The 17,558-nt window shown below is 47.4% G+C and overlaps 6 protein-coding genes across 6 annotated transcripts; 3 read left to right on the top strand and 3 right to left on the bottom strand.

Moving 5' to 3' along the window:
* Positions 1 to 981: 981 nt before the first annotated feature.
* EV420DRAFT_1702118 (uncharacterized protein) lies at positions 982 to 2,772 on the bottom strand (the record flags this gene model as incomplete). Its single annotated transcript, XM_060479509.1, has 1 exon — positions 982 to 2,772. The coding sequence occupies exon 1, from the start codon at positions 2,398 to 2,400 to the stop codon at positions 982 to 984; it is 1,419 nt and encodes a 472-aa protein (XP_060327823.1). The 5' UTR covers positions 2,401 to 2,772.
* Positions 2,773 to 4,094: 1,322 nt separating this feature from the next.
* On the top strand, positions 4,095 to 5,520 carry EV420DRAFT_700910 (HCP-like protein). Its single transcript, XM_060483137.1, has 3 exons — positions 4,095 to 4,960; positions 5,012 to 5,137; positions 5,195 to 5,520. Exons 1-3 carry the CDS (start codon positions 4,382 to 4,384, stop codon positions 5,252 to 5,254), a joined length of 765 nt encoding a protein of 254 aa, XP_060327822.1. The 5' UTR covers positions 4,095 to 4,381; the 3' UTR covers positions 5,255 to 5,520.
* A 1,936-nt stretch (positions 5,521 to 7,456) lies between these two features.
* Positions 7,457 to 9,743, top strand: EV420DRAFT_1702100 (uncharacterized protein; the record flags this gene model as incomplete). Its single annotated transcript, XM_060479508.1, has 8 exons — positions 7,457 to 7,649; positions 7,707 to 7,820; positions 7,876 to 7,901; positions 7,956 to 8,048; positions 8,097 to 8,985; positions 9,055 to 9,205; positions 9,264 to 9,529; positions 9,588 to 9,743. 8 exons carry the CDS (start codon positions 7,457 to 7,459, stop codon positions 9,665 to 9,667), a joined length of 1,812 nt encoding a protein of 603 aa, XP_060327821.1. The 3' UTR covers positions 9,668 to 9,743.
* Positions 9,744 to 10,222: 479 nt separating this feature from the next.
* Positions 10,223 to 13,560, bottom strand: EV420DRAFT_1559528 (MIF4G like-domain-containing protein). The gene is made up of 12 exons (XM_060473791.1): positions 13,408 to 13,560; positions 13,278 to 13,354; positions 13,135 to 13,226; positions 12,916 to 13,081; positions 12,552 to 12,863; positions 12,258 to 12,503; positions 11,979 to 12,200; positions 11,684 to 11,925; positions 11,442 to 11,629; positions 10,774 to 11,391; positions 10,479 to 10,717; positions 10,223 to 10,418 (listed from the first exon to the last, which is right to left on the bottom strand). Exons 1-12 carry the CDS (start codon positions 13,436 to 13,438, stop codon positions 10,290 to 10,292), a joined length of 2,562 nt encoding a protein of 853 aa, XP_060327820.1. The 5' UTR covers positions 13,439 to 13,560; the 3' UTR covers positions 10,223 to 10,289.
* A 79-nt stretch (positions 13,561 to 13,639) lies between these two features.
* Positions 13,640 to 15,011, top strand: EV420DRAFT_1482325 (uncharacterized protein; the record flags this gene model as incomplete). Its single annotated transcript, XM_060469893.1, has 3 exons — positions 13,640 to 14,188; positions 14,250 to 14,814; positions 14,920 to 15,011. 3 exons carry the CDS (start codon positions 13,640 to 13,642, stop codon positions 15,009 to 15,011), a joined length of 1,206 nt encoding a protein of 401 aa, XP_060327819.1.
* Positions 15,012 to 15,635: 624 nt separating this feature from the next.
* Positions 15,636 to 16,107, bottom strand: EV420DRAFT_1482324 (uncharacterized protein; the record flags this gene model as incomplete). Its single annotated transcript, XM_060469892.1, has 3 exons — positions 15,636 to 15,802; positions 15,857 to 15,943; positions 16,047 to 16,107. 3 exons carry the CDS (start codon positions 16,105 to 16,107, stop codon positions 15,636 to 15,638), a joined length of 315 nt encoding a protein of 104 aa, XP_060327818.1.
* Between the last annotated feature and the right edge of the window lie 1,451 nt (positions 16,108 to 17,558).

Genomic DNA, 17,558 nt, shown 5'->3' with positions numbered 1-17,558 from the left:
CGAGCAAACAGCTAAAGCTCTGGAGAAGGTGGCAGAGACTATGAAAAAACAATACGACAAGCACCAATGAACGGCGGTAGAGTACCAACCTGGAGACAAAGTCTGGTTGGACTCCACGAACCTGCATCTTCCTCGACCAATGAAGAAGTTAGGGGATAAATGCGTCGGACCATTCGAAGTGTTATCCAAACATGGCGCCTCCGCATATAAACTGCATCTTCCTTCTTCATGGAAGATCCATGATCGTTTTAATGAAAGTCTTCTCACCCCTTATCACCCGCCGGAGTTCCCAATCCAAATACAGCCCTTGCCTCCACCACCAGACCTCGTAGACGGACAAGAACAGTATGAAGTGGAGGAAATCGTAGACCGAAGGGAAAGAGCATGAGGAAGAGGACGAAGACGACGTACGGGGATCGAATACCTGGTCAAGTGGAAAGGGTATCCAAGAGAAGAAAATTCTTGGGTGGACGAACAAGACCTGGACAATGCGAGGGACGCAATTGAAGACTTCGAACAAGTCTCATTTATCACTCGACCTCCCGCTGAATGGTGGGAAGACCAAGACAAATCAGACTCATGGTCCGAACACGAATCTGTGACAGAGTCAGAAGTCGACCACCCCTTGGTACAGGCAATTCAAGAATACCTGGTAAAACCAAACGCACCTTCCCTGGTGGGCGCCTACCTCCCAAAACCAAACTATGTCACAGTCGGGACGACTGCCTTAACAGGGGGGTAATATTACGATTTTGCGTCTTATCTTATCTTATCGACCCCACCGTAATCCTGCTATGCTAATTCTCCAGACTTGATCGCATTCCACCATGAGGGTTCAGTACGTTTAACGCACCGTTGCAGACACTTGTAGTATATTTAGCACGACCCAAACTGTATTTAAGTAGCTCGACTGCAGGTCTTACACCTCAGTCTCGAACTAAAGTTTATTCACCCGATAACTTAGTCTGAACTCACTCTCGCTCAACTAAGCGATAGCTCCCTTAACGCAAACCTGCGGACAACATAAAGTGCCTGACCGAAGTGCGAGTCACGCTTAGTTGTTTGATCTTGTTTGTGAAATCGGTCGCTAACATTCTTCTTCCTATTGAGCTTCTGTTTACGTTCTGGTGAGGCTTTCTTCTTAGATTTACCAACTTTTAGAACATTGGCTAAGAAGCTATCAGCCAGAAGCTGATCTGTTGGACGAGTAGAGCCATGCCAGCTCCCATGATGACTGCTTAAGGGTGCTCTGGACTTGCCCTGAACCACCTCTTCCATCCGACGATCAAATGCGCTTGCCAGCGGCTCAAGATTATGAACATTCTTCTTCTTAGAAGTCCTTTTCTTTGATTTCATAGGCTTTTTCTGGTATTTTTTCGGTTCAGCATCCTCAGGATCTTCATCAGAAGTTTCCTCAACCTCGAGAACATCATACCGGCCAGTCTTACCAACCAGTTTCTTAGTTCGCGAAGCCTTGGACTTGCCAGAAGCTTTAGTCCGCTTAGAAGACTTTCTGACCTTTGCGAATCCATCCTCATGGTGCGTTTCAGGTTCAAGTTCATCCTGATGACCATCAAGTGATTCCTGGATCTCATCACGGACCTGGTTCCAGTTCTTGAGCGCCTCACATTGAGCCTCAATGTCCAATTCCGAATCATCAACTTCCTGGTTACGATCAGCAAATTTTCCCTTTGCAACATATGAGCTTGGGCCTGGTGTTGCATTATGGGTTTCAGGTGGGTTGCGAGCCTGCTTCTGAGCAACCTTATCCTGATGTTTTGCCAGGATTTCTCGCTGCTCGGCAGTCAGATTACGTTCTGCAGCCCTAACTGTAGAAGCTTGTTCCTTGGTGAGCTTCTTTGCTTTATGCTGCTCCTTAAAGCGAACTGCATTCCTACTCAGGTCATCCAGACTCTGAGTACGATGAAGCCTTGCAGGCCTTGCCGGTTGAAGAGGAGTAGGTTCCTCAGCATCAGTCTTACTAGATGCTTTCTCAGATTCCATGCTACTACTAGAACTAGATGTATCAGATTCATCATCATATTCTACATTACTACGAGACAAATTCTTCTTTGAAATACCCGCAGCAGTCAGATTCCCTTGGGAACTGACATCCTCATCATCCTCCAAGTCAGAAGGAGACGATTTCTCCTCCTCCGCTTGTACATGAGCAGAAGGAGGGTTCCTCAGCGTGGCGTTGCCAGACGCTGGAACACGGCTTGCAGCCGGACCAGGAGCAGAGCCCTGAGCACTCGCAGTGCTGGATTCTGCCGGGATTTTAGTATTATGGATATCTGGGGACAGCTCACCAGATAACTCGGATAAAGGACTCTCCACCCTTGGCAAGGCTGGCCCTGTTGCAACAGTGTTGCGGCGGCTGCGCAAGGCGTAACGAGACATCCTAATAGGTATACAGAAGATACAGTGTCGAAATCGGAGTGGCCTCGGGTGATCAAGCCTCGGTTTTCCAGAGATCGACGAAGAGAGAGAGAAAGAGATTTAAAGAAAAAAAAAGCGCAGATGTAGTTGAGAGAGAGATATAGAAATAAGCAGAGAAACAGCCAATGGAGCTGTCAAAAATATGAGAGGGTGGCGAAAGTCACGTACTCTCATGAAGGAGTTTCACGCAGTGTGTGACAGGTGTAAAGGCTGGTCGTTGCGAAAAACCCGAGCTACTACAGCAGTACGTAGCTCTTATATACTACTAGCTAATATCAAATAGATCCTATCGGGTGCGTCGAGAACGGTGGAGCGACAACGAGGGGGAGAAATGAAGGGTAAGGACCGGGCCAAAGGCCGGCTCGTTACACGTCACTTCCTCACGCAAAGGGAGGCTGGAGATTCTGTGCAGTGTGTCCTATTATCCGTGCGCTTAGGATTTTGGTGTGTATACATAGGAACTCAGGCCTGGCTGGGCCTGAACGGTTGAACCGGTCCTCTCTTTACGGAGAGAGAAGTTACCAATGTATATGCTTCAATTTATCGTGCTGATAGCTGAAGTCAGGTGGCCAAGCACATTGCTCCCTCCCTGAGTCCCTCCTCTCTGCCGTCTCAGCTGCGCTGTTCAAATGGTCATTTGATAATTTGATGCGCTTTGATACGTGCCTTTATCCGATATATCGCACAACTTGACAAACCTGAACGGTTAAACGTTAAATCGCAGGAAGATCCTTGGCAAATAAAAGGTATTGAACGTTAAAAGTGGCATCGGTCTTCTCTCCCTGTATGTCCGTCGTAGCGTCTTTTGTACTTGCATATAGGCGATTATCGGTTGTACCGGTGAAAATAAGCCGCTGTTGACTGTCGAGGCCAAGCTAGGCGATACCAAGTCTATTATGTAAACCGGGCGTAGTACGGTACGATGATCAATAACGTTTTGTTGCCGGCCCATGGATCCAATTGTATCTTCTTTTCTTTTCATTCTCTCAACAGCAAGTGGCCATTCTCTGGCAAGCCTTTCCTTTCCTATTACCCTCTTTCAACGTTTCAATCATGATGGCCACGAGTAGACCGTATCAACCCTCGTCGCCGTATTCCTTGCAGCATCCATCGCCGCTAGAAGCACTAGGCAGGCGCCAGAATATACCCCAGCCAGTCAGGCTTCCACCAGCTCATTCCTCGAATAGCTCTAGATTGAACCCCCAGTTCACATACCCTACTCAGAATCCTTCGGGTCCCAGTAATCACCTAACGACGCCCCCAAGACAGCAGCCGCAGCACCCCCGGCCATCACCTCACCCCTTCTTCGCCACTTCTCCACAGTCATTTCTCTCGCGGCTCTACAGCAACAAGGTCATCGAAAGATGACAACTCATACCTCGACTTTTCAGGCGACTCATCGCAAGGATATCCGGACGATTATCACTACTACGACGAGGAGAGCATATATTCTTCTGCCCCAGCCATTCGCGACTCGTGGGAATCCCATGGCACCTCACCTCACAAGCACCTGGCAAACGACGACGACGTATACGACGCCTATGCTGCGGGCCCAGACTCCCCTGTCCCGACCGTATTCGTTTCGCCAGTACCAGACGAACCCATTCGCCCTGCAGGCAAAACTCCCATCCTTCGCTCTGCAGTAACCAACAACTACTCGCGACCCGTTCGCCCATCTCTCTCCTCTGAAGAGTCCCCAGCTGAGCTGGAAGATCGGAAACGAAGAGTTCTCGAACGGAACGGGCGGAGTCCTAGTTCATCTTATTATTCCTCCCCTGCATCAAGCCCTTCACCGTCTCAATTCCCTGCACCGCCAGACCATTTCCAGAATAGTCGCCGTTCACTTTTGTCTCAGCTGGGATCAGGATCACGTTCGCCAAGCCCAACAGACACAATACATAGCCCAGCAGCAGTGCTGTCCAATCCCTATCCAAGCCCCAACATGCTCTCTGTACACCGTCCAGAAGCCATTTCACTCCCTCGTAAACCGCCATCTGTGCGTGCAGACTCTCCAGCGAGTCTGTACTCGACATATTCCTTCTATCAACTCGATAACGGAAGCTCAGGCTCAAGTCCTTCATCATCTCACTTCCCACCAGGAGCTCAATCACAACCCAACCCCGTCCCTCAGCCAACCAGCCAACCACCCCCTCCAACAACCACTCCAGCACCCAAATCCCAAGCCGACTATCTCCAACTAGGTATAACCCACCACGAAGCAAACAGACTGACCGAATCCGCCTCATGTTTCGAGAAGAGCGCCATGATCGACGGAGGCTGCGGAGTGGGGATGCTCATGTGGGGGTTGACACTGCGACATGGATGGGGGTGCCCGAAGAACGAGAAGACGGGGTTCAGCTGGCTGAGGAAAGCGGCTGAGCTTGCGCTAGGCGAACTCGAACATCAGCAGGGTATGAGCGGGAAAGAAGAGATCAAGAGTGAGCTGGTCCTCGCGATATATGAAGTTGGGCAGTGTTTCTTTCATGGTTGGGGAGTGGCTAAGGACCAGAAGATGGCTGTGGTGTGTTCTTTTCTTTCTTTTTTGTCGTCGGATGTTGATCGCGGACAATAGAACTACTATACAACTGCTGCCCGGTTAGGAGACCCTGATGCTCAGAGTGATTTGGCGTTCTGTTTGGCCAACGGGAAGGGATGCAAGAAGGACAGGAAGGAGGCGGCGAGGTGGTATAGGAAGGCTGTGAGTCTCTTGCATCTTCTTTTTATACTTTTTTCATTCAACTAACCTTCGCGACAGGTCGCCCAAGGACAGAGCGATATCGGCCTAGCGTGGATTTACAAGGAAAAGTTTCAGTAGCGCTTGCTAGTTATATTATTATTGCATGTGTGTACCCCTGGAACATTCTCTTTTCTTTTTGTCTTCTTGCTGCAATGTAATATTTCCGTGCATGGATACTGCTTATACACACCTTCACTTTCAGTACGCGAATGTAGTTCGATTGTCTGAAAAACTTTCGGCAACGTACTAGTCTCATAAGCCTGATTCAATTCCACATATAACCTGGACTTGGGCCGACTTCAGGGTGCATAGCCGCACCTCTGCAGGTGAAAGAGCCTGGCTTGGAAGATAACAAGGTGGGCTTCATTTGCACTTGACTGCGCAGTCTGGATATTTGATTTTCAGACACCTTTTTACTCGAACTTTTATGCATGTCCCGTTTTGCCTGTTGAAGTCATCGAGCTCATCTCAGCGACCTTATTCGACAAGGAACGCCTTTTGTTCATGCGATCATCCCTTTACGTATGCCAGACTTAGCGCCTCACGGGGTCTTTGATAGTAATTTGCTATTGTTTACCCGAGCTTGTATATAGCGGAGTCGACCAATACAACAGTCTTACAGTCTTCTCGCTTATATTCTGTCAATTCCTTACTTGGACTACATCCTTTGCCTCTCGTTGAAGCAGCCCACCCTTACCTTGCGGTTTATCTCATCAGCCACTGTCGGTCCATTGCTATGCATCCGGGGTCTATTGCGGTGGACCGTTTTAAAGCCTTCCTCATGTCCGACAAGTATACAATACATCCACATCCTCACCTGCGTCTTCCCCCCACATGTCAAACAGCTCGACATGCTCTTCGCGTATAACACCCCCGAAAAGCCCTTCCAACAAGAGCCATGCCATCAATTTGACATTATTACCGGTCAGGGTTTTACTCGCTCAACTCCCCTAATCGGTTCAAGGCTCGAAATGCCATATATCTGCAATGGCCATACTTACTATCGAGCTCCTTTCTGCCCTGGAGAAGGTGGGATTTGATGCTGCGAGTGTTTGACCAACGGAAAGCTACATATTGGGATCATGCTATTGATCATTCGGAATCTCATCGCTGTTGGGTATGGTCCAGTATTGCCTGTCTTATCAATACGACCAATAAAACCAGCTCATCTCGCATTCGCCTTCTGCATCACGAACTGTTCAGTGGCGCTGACTAGCGCTCAGGGATTCAACATTAACAACGACAGAGTTCTTTCGGGAGATCCGCTTCGTGAACGCGAACTGACGTGACTACTAGAGTATTTGTTCTCCACGATTTCTATTTCCATCCTCGTAACCATCCTTCTAGATAAAACAGCTTTACAGTATTCTGCGGCGCCTTCAAATTTTCCGTGATCTTCTCAGAAGAAAAGCTGGTTAGTCTATGGACTACCCGGTGTCGTGATACAAAAATTCGGTGCTCTCTTGCCTGACTGTTTTGTCCTTAGGCAACCTATATCCTGGCGCGACGCTATCGATCTCGTCTCGCAAAGTTCATTGGGATATTCAAGGCTATTCGAGAGCGAGTTTATTCCCCCCTTTCCTTTGTAAGTTATCGCCCGCAAGCTTCTGTGATGGTGATGCCGATGTTTAGGCAAGAATTAAAACGGGGAACTTGAGAAGTGCCAAAAATCCGGCGTTTCGTTTGTCCCAAAACCTTCAAGTTTATCTACGTAGCAGGAATGACGTTGGCATTTGACAGTGAGTCTATTCTACTTGAGCCTCATATCTGAAAGGTTTAAGATTCGTTTACAGATGCTCCAGAAGAATCTCACTGAGCTGGCTGTGCGGAATCAAACTTAAACAGATCGATATCAATACTTGAGACGGTCATGAACACGTACCCAGGCTGTTAACGCGTCCGATTGCGGTCAGATTAGACACCGTCGAATGCGCAAGACACATAAGCAATATAAACATCATAAATGATTGTATACCAACTGGTTCAATGTGTTTCGTAATGACGCTGGGAATGCCGCCGAGTGAGTGTGCTATACTCGCAAACACCGCTGCCAAGGATCTTCAGCTGATGCATATCCTGAAGATTAGAGGTCTAATTCCTCCTACTTTATGTACCATAAGCTCGGAGGACCATCAAGCCCGGAAACCACCTGTACAAAGCTAACCCCTTGGCATGGCGGTAGTGCCGTGACCGTCATGATCACCCGACTCTTGACCCTCAGTATAAAGAGTCAGAACATCCGACGTACTATCAGCAATACCTACATCTGCTACAATCACCATGGATTATCTCAAAACTGCGCATTCTATTGTCCCTTCCTTCCATCATCGTGTTGGGAAACCGCCCATTCTCCCAGCTGTCGACGCACCCAGAACCCCTGCGAATGCTTGGGGCTTCCCTCAGCCAGGCATTCAGTCTCCTACGCCTGCGTTCGCTACTGCTAGTCATTACTTTGTCGATGACCCAACTTGGAGTGCTATTCTTGATAGGAAAATATTTGCTTCGACCATGGTTATCTGACTCTCCATAGATCATGGCGAGTTCGATGATGTCGTTGTCGGAAGTGGCTTGTGTGCATTGGCATACATCGATACAGCTCTCAAGTTGGAACCTAAAAGGAAGATTCTTGTACTCGAAAGAGGAGGTGAGGCGGTATTTGGTATTTGTACATGGACTTGTCTTATTATTTTATCTTCAAGGATTCTGGCTTCCTGAGCACTTCCAGGTCAGGCGGATTTCTATCATCCAATAGTCGCTTGTATGCTAATATTTATTATAGAATCTTCCTCTTCCCTTCAAGCTCGTTCTTGGAGGCCCTTCGGAGACCTTTCCCTGGCAGTTGAGTTCCAAAACGTTCAATAGCGAGCTCAAGGTTGGTCTAAAGTCCTTCATTTTGTAAACCGTCTAATACATTCAATAGTACATGCATGGATCTTGTCCCTTCTTTGGCGGGCGTAGCACTTTCTGGTCTGCTTGGTGCCCTCGCCCAACTCTCGAACTCATGCGGGGGTTTCCGAACACGATGCTTGAAACAGCCTCAACGGAGGAATTTTGGACGGACGCCGAAGAACTCCTTCATGTCACTCCCACAGACAAGCTTGACGATCCTGTATTCGCAAAACTTCAGAAAGATATCGATGAGAGGCTCATTGCTGGTGTAAAAGCCGGGAAAATTCAAGACGCCGACTCTGCAGAATCTGCTAGACTTGCTGTGGGCATGACTACCTCCCTCTTCAAAACCATTTTCAACAAATTCTCCACACCTGGGCCGTTGTTGAAGATCTACGAACGTCAACGTCATCTGGCGGACAAGAAGCAAGGCAGCCCTCTTATGATTACCACCGACACAGTGGTTGAACGCTTTGAGGTCGATCCCGAAGATTCTGAACGTCGTGCAAACATCCTTCATACATCTCGCGGTGCCCTTTGTTTCCCTCAAGGCAAGACGAATATCATTCTCGCAACAGGCGCCATACCCGCCACTACCATCTTAATGAACTCCCTCGGAGATGATCTCAGAGATCGTGCTGGGGCGCGCCTCAGCGGTCACTTCCTCACTCACATTGCTGCTCGCTTCCCTATTACCGAGGAGTCTGGTGAAGACGGTTTTAAGGATCATCTTGAGATTGGAGCAACCTATGTGGCTGGCAAGGACCCCAAAACACAGCACCAATATCATATCCAGGTTACGGCTATTCACTCGCCTCATCCCGAGACGGACGCGGAAGATGCTGCGAGGTTGTGTCCCGATTATGCTGCTGCTGCCACGGAGGCACAGTTGGTGGATTCCGAGCGTCATATCGTCTTAGGTTTGTCTCACTCTCCGTTAACGTCGTTTTTTGAACTAATTGCGACAAAAACAAACAATCTTCAATCAGTGTGCGCGACGTTGGGAGAACTATCCGAGAAGAACCCGCATTCTTGGGTAAAGCAAAACCTGAAGAACCCGGATGTGACTACAAACATTCGTCTGCAAGTTGATGTAGCTCAGGAGGACAAGGAGCTCTGGGATATCATGGACAAAGCTACGTACGTTGTTTACACCAACTTCGTGAGCGATGAGTGTAATTCAAATGTACATCCACAGATATGATGCGATCCAAGTCATGGCAGATGATAGGGCTGCTGATCTTGAGTACTGGCACGATTCGTCCGCTAGTTGGAAGAAAGAACGACCAAAAGAAGAGAGTATTCATATCCCAGGCGTAGTTCATGAAAGTTCGACCCTCTACATGAGTGACGACCTGGATGTAGATAAACAAGCGTCGGTCGGCCCAGGATATAACCCCAGAGGTTGCAATAACGTTTATGTGACTGGTGGTGCACTGTTCCCTTCCTCTGGATCATGGAATCGTGAGTGGCCTGTTCAGTATCATGTTTTAGCCTCTTTGCTAATCACCTATCCTTATAGCCACCCTTACAATGTGCGGATATGCACAAGACTTGGCCAAGAGATTGGTCGGAATCCCTAAACAGTCTTCAAGGAAATAACGATTGCGATGTTGGTATGGATTTGTATGAATTCTGTTGGTTACTGCGCTCTATGCACAACCCTCAAAATTTGTAACAAATCTGCCCACTTCGAATGAGACTGTTTTATGTCGTTCTCTCATAGATTTGTGCTTGGAAATCCTGTCACCACCTAGCGCGCTCCCGTGGTGAAAAGAACAGAGTCAAGATGACAGACAAACGAAGTTTTACTTGACCAAGTTTGGGAGTACCTTATCACTATCGGAAGTAAGGTCTTCGTCCAACACAATGATTGACTGTGGATCACAACACGTACGTTGCATGTCCCAATGCTCGCAGGACATAAACACATTGAGAAGCGAAACCCTCAGGTCAGTGCAGATCTTACTATTCAAGAGATCGAATCGACGCCGTCCTGATTAATCCTTTGCAATCCCATTGGTCTTCAAGGCCGTCGGAATCCATGAAGCATGGTCATTAGTTCGACGAGGTGAAAGGTGAATGTGGTCGGAATCAATCAGCCAGACTATTGAGGGAGAGCATGCCGGCAAGTCGGCACGGACACATCTGGAAGGCTAGCAGGTGATATCATAGTCATATATTATCTCGAAGCATCAGACAGATACAAAAGACAGTATAAACCTTACTCTTGCCCAACAGCCACATTAAACACTTTTTGGACTAACGCAGCAGCAGGGTCCGTCGAGCCCTCCAATCTCGCAAACGATACCGTCGACACCGTCGTCGAGAACGTGCGCAAATACGGCGAATACTAAAAAAATCCCAGATCAGCACAACCCACAAACAAACAAAGGAAAGGGGAACCACATACCACTCTGCAGAAATGCCGATACCATCCCCAAGTCTCCCAGGCATTCCACTCTTCCTTGCCCCAGTTAGCCCGGTTGTGCCATGCCTTTTCCGTGATGACGTCGGGGTTCGAAGTATCAGGAGGGACCAAGTACGACGTGAAACCCTCCAACGTTCGCGACAATATGGATTTCTGCTCTTTGGTCAAGGTCGAAAATGCTTTAATGGCGCTCGTGAGCGCAGGATTTTCAGGCATCTCATCTGCGAACACAACCAATCAATAACTGAGATCACACAAGCAAAAGAAGAGAAGGTACTCTTTTTGGCTTCAGCATCGACCTCCATACCGGCCCCATCTTCAGCAATGGCCCTAGCTCGCGTATCATCGTCTTCCTTCCTCAGCACAGTCAACTTCTTCCTCGCGATGCTCACCCTCCCATTTCCCTTATCCAACGCACCCTTTAGCAAATCCCACTGCAGTACGCCTAGCGCCAACGGACTACCCAACACATCATCCTCCGCTCCATGTTCAAACGTCCACGCCACCACGTCCGTTGGATCCACAATTTGATACTGCATCAGTTTGTCAAATACTATGACCACCATCTGCGAGTTGTGCTTCCAGAAACGGGCTACGGCGTTCATAACGTCCGTTTTAGCTTCTACGTTTCCGGTAGCACCGCTGTTGACGATGTGTCGGAGCAAGGGGAGGTAGCGCTCTATAGCGTTCAAAAGGTGAGAGAAAGAGCGAGAACCGATGTGCAACAGCGATTGAATGGTGATGGAGCGAACGATTGTGTCGGTATTTACATGTCCGTCTTCTGACGCCTCAACCAAGGACTTGAGTGCGTCGAGGTGAGAGATAACATCTTCCGCATTTGCCCTCCCTCTAAACAGATTCAGCACTGATTGTGCGTTGTCATGATGGGGATTGACTGACAGTTTCGTCATTAAAAATAATCCAAATCAATGAGCATAGTCTTACTAGGATCGTCGAACTCGAAAGTGGGCCCCGGCGCCTGTTTAGGTAGAACATACGCCTCGGGATCTTGCATAGGTTCTGGCAGTGTCTTTGCGATACGTTCGTAGTAGGCCAATCGAATTTCGTACTCCAAAGCACGGCGCATAAACGCACGCCGGGGGTTCTGAGTCACCAAGGCAAGGTCGGGAAGCCTACAAGGACGCCATCAAAATCACATTTAGTGAACAGAAAAGAAGACAGCGGACCATTCCTTCCACACCCATTGGAAACCAAAGTTACTCATATGCACAGCAAACCATTCGGAGAACCGCCGAGCTATGTCCAAATCCAACCCGTCGCTCAGATATCCGTACAATTTACGGATCGATTTTCCGACGGCGGGGCCCACGGTCGAAGGGGACAGTTTACAAAGTTCCGTGATGACGCTTATGTAGTAGATGGACTTTTGTGATGATTCAGGGAGAATGAAGAAAGCTCCAAGGATGGTCTGGAAAAAAATTGGTTAGTCGCAGGCGAGACGATGGCCAAGACACATTTTACCTCAATAATTGTACTCTCTAGTTGCCAGCCTCTTCCTGGTACGGGCTCGATATCGACAACGGGAGCTCCAGGTTTTGGCTTGAAGGTTCCCGGAAGCGTCCATTTGGGGTACTCAAGAAGGATTCGTGCGCACTCCTTCCGATTGACTTCAAATATATCGAGTATCGATACGAGGTCAGTGCGAACAGCGTAACCTTCTGGCGTGTTAAAGTCAGGAGAGATCTAGATTCAAGAGCTCAGCAACATATGACGAGAAAAAGAGAAAACAAGAGAACACACGTCATTTTCGAATAAACGGATAAAGTATTCAGGCCATTCTTCCTTTTTGATTGGTGCGTCGTCTCCCATTTCGTTTTCTAGCTCGATAACTTCTGGGGGGACGAGGACAGAAGGAAGAGCAAAGGGGGTGAAGGACTCCAGATCAAGAACTGGGAAATCAGCATATGGACGAGGAAATGAGGTCAATGATTCTGCATATCCCGATTTTTCGAGAGCTCCGAGAGACGCTAGCAGGATATCTAAGAGCTGTTACAAGGTGAGAAAAGGAAGGATGAACATGATCTCCGTACTCACCTCATCCGCATTGTCAGTGATGACGCCTGTCGAAGGTAAAGCCATCATTGGATGAACAATCCATTTTGCGCTTGTCGTAGTTTCGTTGAATGCCGCGATAGCATTGACAATGTCCGTGGCATTGGAGGCGTGATTCGTCTTGATAATAGAGCCAGCAATCATCAACCCCTCAGCAGCACACAAAGCAGCGCGCTTCGCCCGTCCATGGGAAACACCGAATTCGTCGAGAACGGCAGTGAGAGATTGAAGAAGACCAACGAGTGAGTCTATCGATACCAAGTTTGCTAGCGTCAGATGGGCGAAGAAATGTATCTGGGCAAATGATAAGCGTAAGGTTATTGGCATATGCACAGCGGTAACGCACGCAGAACCGAGTTTCTCTCCATGAAAGCTGATCAACATATGTCTGGAATCCTTTCCATATATCTTCAAGAATTTGACGTCCCAACGAGGGTTCTCCGTCTGGCTGTTCGTGTAGGAGTCGCAGCAAGGCAGCATAGTATGGGATTTTGTACGGCTGCTCCGTCACCCTAAGCAATGATGAGCTGGGTCGAAAAAGAGAACGAGGACGCGTCAAACGCACCCTATCCGAAAGGCCTCTGATAGACTAGGGATGACAGGAGGAACGAGAGCACGAATCTGCTTTTCTAGGTGGGGCAGTTCCTCGACCGGATCCTACAGCGCAACAGTTACAGCCGAACAGTGAAGCTTCGCAGGGCGACTCACCACCTCTCCAAGCTTGAAAATCGCGGATTTGAGCTTGTCTTGAGGAGATTCGATGACCTCGCGTCGGTCGTAGTCGTCTGGAAGAAAGATTCGGATGGCTAGAAATTTGGCAAAGTTGCAGTAATCTCACCTCTATACCGTCGGCGTCCACGGTAGCTCATCGTCACGTACAACGGGTTCAATAATTGACAGAAGACTATTGTCCTGGCAGGCCTATCGAGCTCAATTCAAGTATTTTTCAGATGTACTGGCCGTCACCGTGATGGTCGACGAGCAGGAATGCTGACTCATCACATACCTTTTCGGATTACTGCCCCTATCTTCGATCCAGTTTCCATAGTTTCATTCATTGTTTTGCATTCATGGCTGATTCCCTTCAACCACGACCATCGTTAGCCCCTCACATCGACCGCGTTGAACCGATAGCCATATTCCACCCGATTCGTAATGCGTTTTTGGTACTAGGTCGTCGCCAGAAAATTCTCGAGGCTGGCGTCGTGCAATGGGGAATTCCTCATTCGTTCGTTCTCGACGCGTGCCTTGTCCTTGCTGGCAAGGGATATTTGTCTTCTACTTCTGACCATGCAAACAAGATTTCTACACCGATGGATGGATTTCTTATGGGTCTACGGTACTTCTTCTTTCTGGAGGATGATAACGTGCCTACCGACTACCTGCTATGCACAAATTTCTCCGATTGGGAGCCACTCCCCCGGCAGGACGTCCCAGAACGATGGCTCATGATGGACAAACTCAAGACACCCAGCACAGGCCTAGAAGACATGGTTCTAGAGACGTCATGCAACAAAATCTGTAATCATGTCAAAGGGATTGACAAGTTTTGTGCGCTCTCGGGTTTTGATCAAGAACTTCGAGCGGTGCATCTAGTTCCACAGGCCTATGTGGAATGGGTTCATTTTTGCCTCTTCTTCCTCTTACACATTTTCTAATCCAACGTGTGCATTTGTATAGTATAACGAACATATACTCCACACGTATTTCACTTTTGGTCTACCTCTTGACCAACGCAAGGCCCGCCCCATCGATGACGTCTGCCAAATAATCAGTTTGGAATCGGGCCTCCACGACTGCATAGATCAACCTTCATTCATCATCTTTCCGTTCTGCGGCAAATTCGTAGCATTCTTTTTTGCTTCAAGCACGATTGGGTTGGCAGAGCCTTACCACCTGCGTACTATGAAGATACCCTTTCGTATTGAGGGATATGCACTGTTTGCCTGTTTTGCATGGGCTATCACGACCATCACTCAGCACAGACCAACACAAACACCCCAGAAAAGGAGGAGGAAGCAGGAGAGTGATAGATCTGCAAGCTCCTCTGATCAATCACCGCCAAGTCAAAGGCATAGATGTGAGGGAGACAGTCATGTAAGCCAACCAGGAGATCATGGGCAGAGTTACCATGGTGGCCAGTCAAGTGAACCCGGTTCCTCTGGGCCTGTTGATATTGAGCTCCTAAAGGAGCAGGAGCGCGAGCTGACCCCCAGTCAGCTTCGAATTTTTCGTGAGGCAGAAGGTGAATGTGTTGGCTTGTTGAATGCATCTCATGGTGATTGATCGTCTTCAGAGGGAATCAGACCCTTTCCATCGTACATGTATGATATAATGGACTATTATCCAGGTATGAGTCGTGTCGAGGAAATGAAACGACAATATCTTGCAGATCACCTGACTATTTCAGTGACAGGGGAGTCCACGACGAGAGGGGATTGATGTCATTTTCTGCTGTCCAGTTTTACTTTCAGTTCTATGCTTAGTACTTGTACGAATCCTGTAATTTTTTTTCCTCTCGATCATCGATGTCAGAATGATAAACCAAAGACACTGCTCCATGATGCAGCTATTCTGCAATGTCGTTCAGTAGGCAAAACAGGAGGTATGATGCTTGGAGTACATAACTAAAAGGAAAGGCAGTTATTTTGTATAGTTTCTAATAAATGCTTCCGCATTTAATTTGATATTTTTTGCCAAGGTCATAATAACTCCTGAAAGGCCGTGAGACAGGCAATAATCAATTATACCCAGCAACGACAAGACCCCACTGATAACTAATAAAACAAACTTCCTTTCCTCCCATTGGTGTTCAGTGGTCAATCAATTGCAAAGTGTCCGGTCTCAAACTAGTTGGTGAGGGCCAATGCACCTATGTGGCAGGTCCAAGTCCTATGTTTTTTTTTGTTTTACAAAAAAATAAAAGAAAAATGTAACAACAATAATTAAATTCATGGACTAATAACTATAACAGATGTGTATGAAAATACACTGCATCAGACTTGTCTATACCACTTTGCATCCCCAAAGGTTACACACAACTCAGTCTTTGTAGTGCTGGAGCTCTCAGACCATGGAGCTCAGATAATGGAGGCTCCAGCAGTCCTTGATATGCCACATTCCAATACACTTGGAGTTGGCACAGGTGATGCTTCCGCATGTTCTTGGCAGGGTGTTGAGGATGGAGGATGGTGGGCAGTGGGAGGGGTGAGTGAAGAGCACACAAGCCTTGCCTATGTGGGTGATAAGCCATGACAGAATAAGAAGAAAATAGGAATAGTACTCACCGTTCTTCCTAGCTTCTAAGATGATGGTGAATGGTGGGACATAGCTGACCTCTTTGTTGAGAAGGAGGGCATGGATGCAGAGGTCAACTTAGTAGAAGCAAGGGTTATGACCATGTACTTTGGCGGCAACTTGATAGACTATACAACACTTGAGTTCAGTTGGAGAATCAGCAGAGCAAGGATTACACACATTTCATCTTGTGTTCTTCCTTCATCCATTTATCAGCACTCAGCTCTACCCAGTAAGCCATCACAGTATCCTCGAGTTCCTTATCCCAGTCTGCATATAATCAGAATATTGCTGCTGCAAAATTGTGTATGTTCCGGAAAACCAGCATATGGTGCATCTAGTATACAGGGGTTGAGTCAACCATGATAAGAAGACATGGAAATGATGCGCCAGCCCTAGGATCGTGATATTAGTCCAACTCTCTGTATTCTCATACTGCCCCATATAAGCCCACAGCTCCTTTGTCACGTACATGTGGACCTTAAAATCTGCGAGGCTCATAGGCAAGAGGCAAGAGACAATGCATATCAACAGTTCAAAAAAAGAAGTTCTCTGACATGAAAGGTTTGCCAGTCTTCCATGCAATGGTCCTCTGCCAGTTCTTCATGTTTGCAATCTCATGGTACCACCACTGGAAGGGCAAGAATCCGTGTCACTCAATTGGTGATATTTTCCTTCTGGAATAACACATCAAGGAATAGACCTGAAGCAGAGCACATATATGCATCTCGGTCAGGTAATCTTGTCATGTCAGCACATCTGGCAGAAAATTGATGGGCTGGAGAGATCATCAATGCAAACAACCAGATAGACAATAGCGCAGAGATGGTGGATAGAGAGATTCAGGATTCAGGATCATAAACAGAATCTAAGCAAAAGCAGAAGAGATTTTCAAGCAGAAAACAATGAGAATGAATAGAGAAGGTCCCATACAGAGCTCAGGTCACAGGTTTGGCAATGGCCATCAATGAATAGAAATATAATTGAGCATCAATTGGGAAAGAACGGATGGACAGATGGGAAAAGACAGGAATAATGAGAGTAGAGAATGCAAATGAATAGAAAAGGTTTCCATGATGAGCTCAGGCAGATGGCAATTACCATGGATGAATAGAAATATTCCCAGTTTGCTCAGATAGCAAAGTTGGCAAATGTCGTGATGGATTGATATCCCAAATAGATTTTTTCTCATGATTAGTTCAGGACAGCATAATAACTAGTTGGGTGAGGGCCATTGCATTTGCATGGCAGGTCCGAATCCCATGAATTTTTTTTAATAATTTATTCCTGTTATGTTAGCAAATGAATAGTGAAGAGAGACTTTGACAGACAAAGCCCAATAGGCACCGTGTTACGGTTATTCTTTTCTTTTTCTTTTCCTTTCCTTTTCTTTTCTTTTCTTTTCTTTTCTTTTCTTTAGTCAGCCAGATTACGCATGCGCGATCATCATGGACTGACTGCGCAGTCGTATTTTTAGAATACTCACGTGTATTTAAGTAGAGCCTCAGCTGGCCTGAACCCCAGCTTCGGCTAAGGTTAATTCTACCTAACATCGAACTCCGTCCTTCGTGACTATCTGTCCCATCGACTTGCGTCGCCTTTGACTTGCTAAAGCGTCGTCTACCGAAGTGCGAGTAGCGACCTTAGTACGATCTAAGTCGATTTGAGTTAGTGGCTAACATTTAGCCGAAG

The sequence above is a fragment of the Desarmillaria tabescens genome (genome assembly GCF_030435595.1).
Source record: "Desarmillaria tabescens strain CCBAS 213 chromosome Unknown EV420scaffold_32, whole genome shotgun sequence".
NCBI lineage: Eukaryota > Fungi > Basidiomycota > Agaricomycetes > Agaricales > Physalacriaceae > Desarmillaria > Desarmillaria tabescens.
This window is presented reverse-complemented; position numbering and strand designations above follow the sequence as displayed.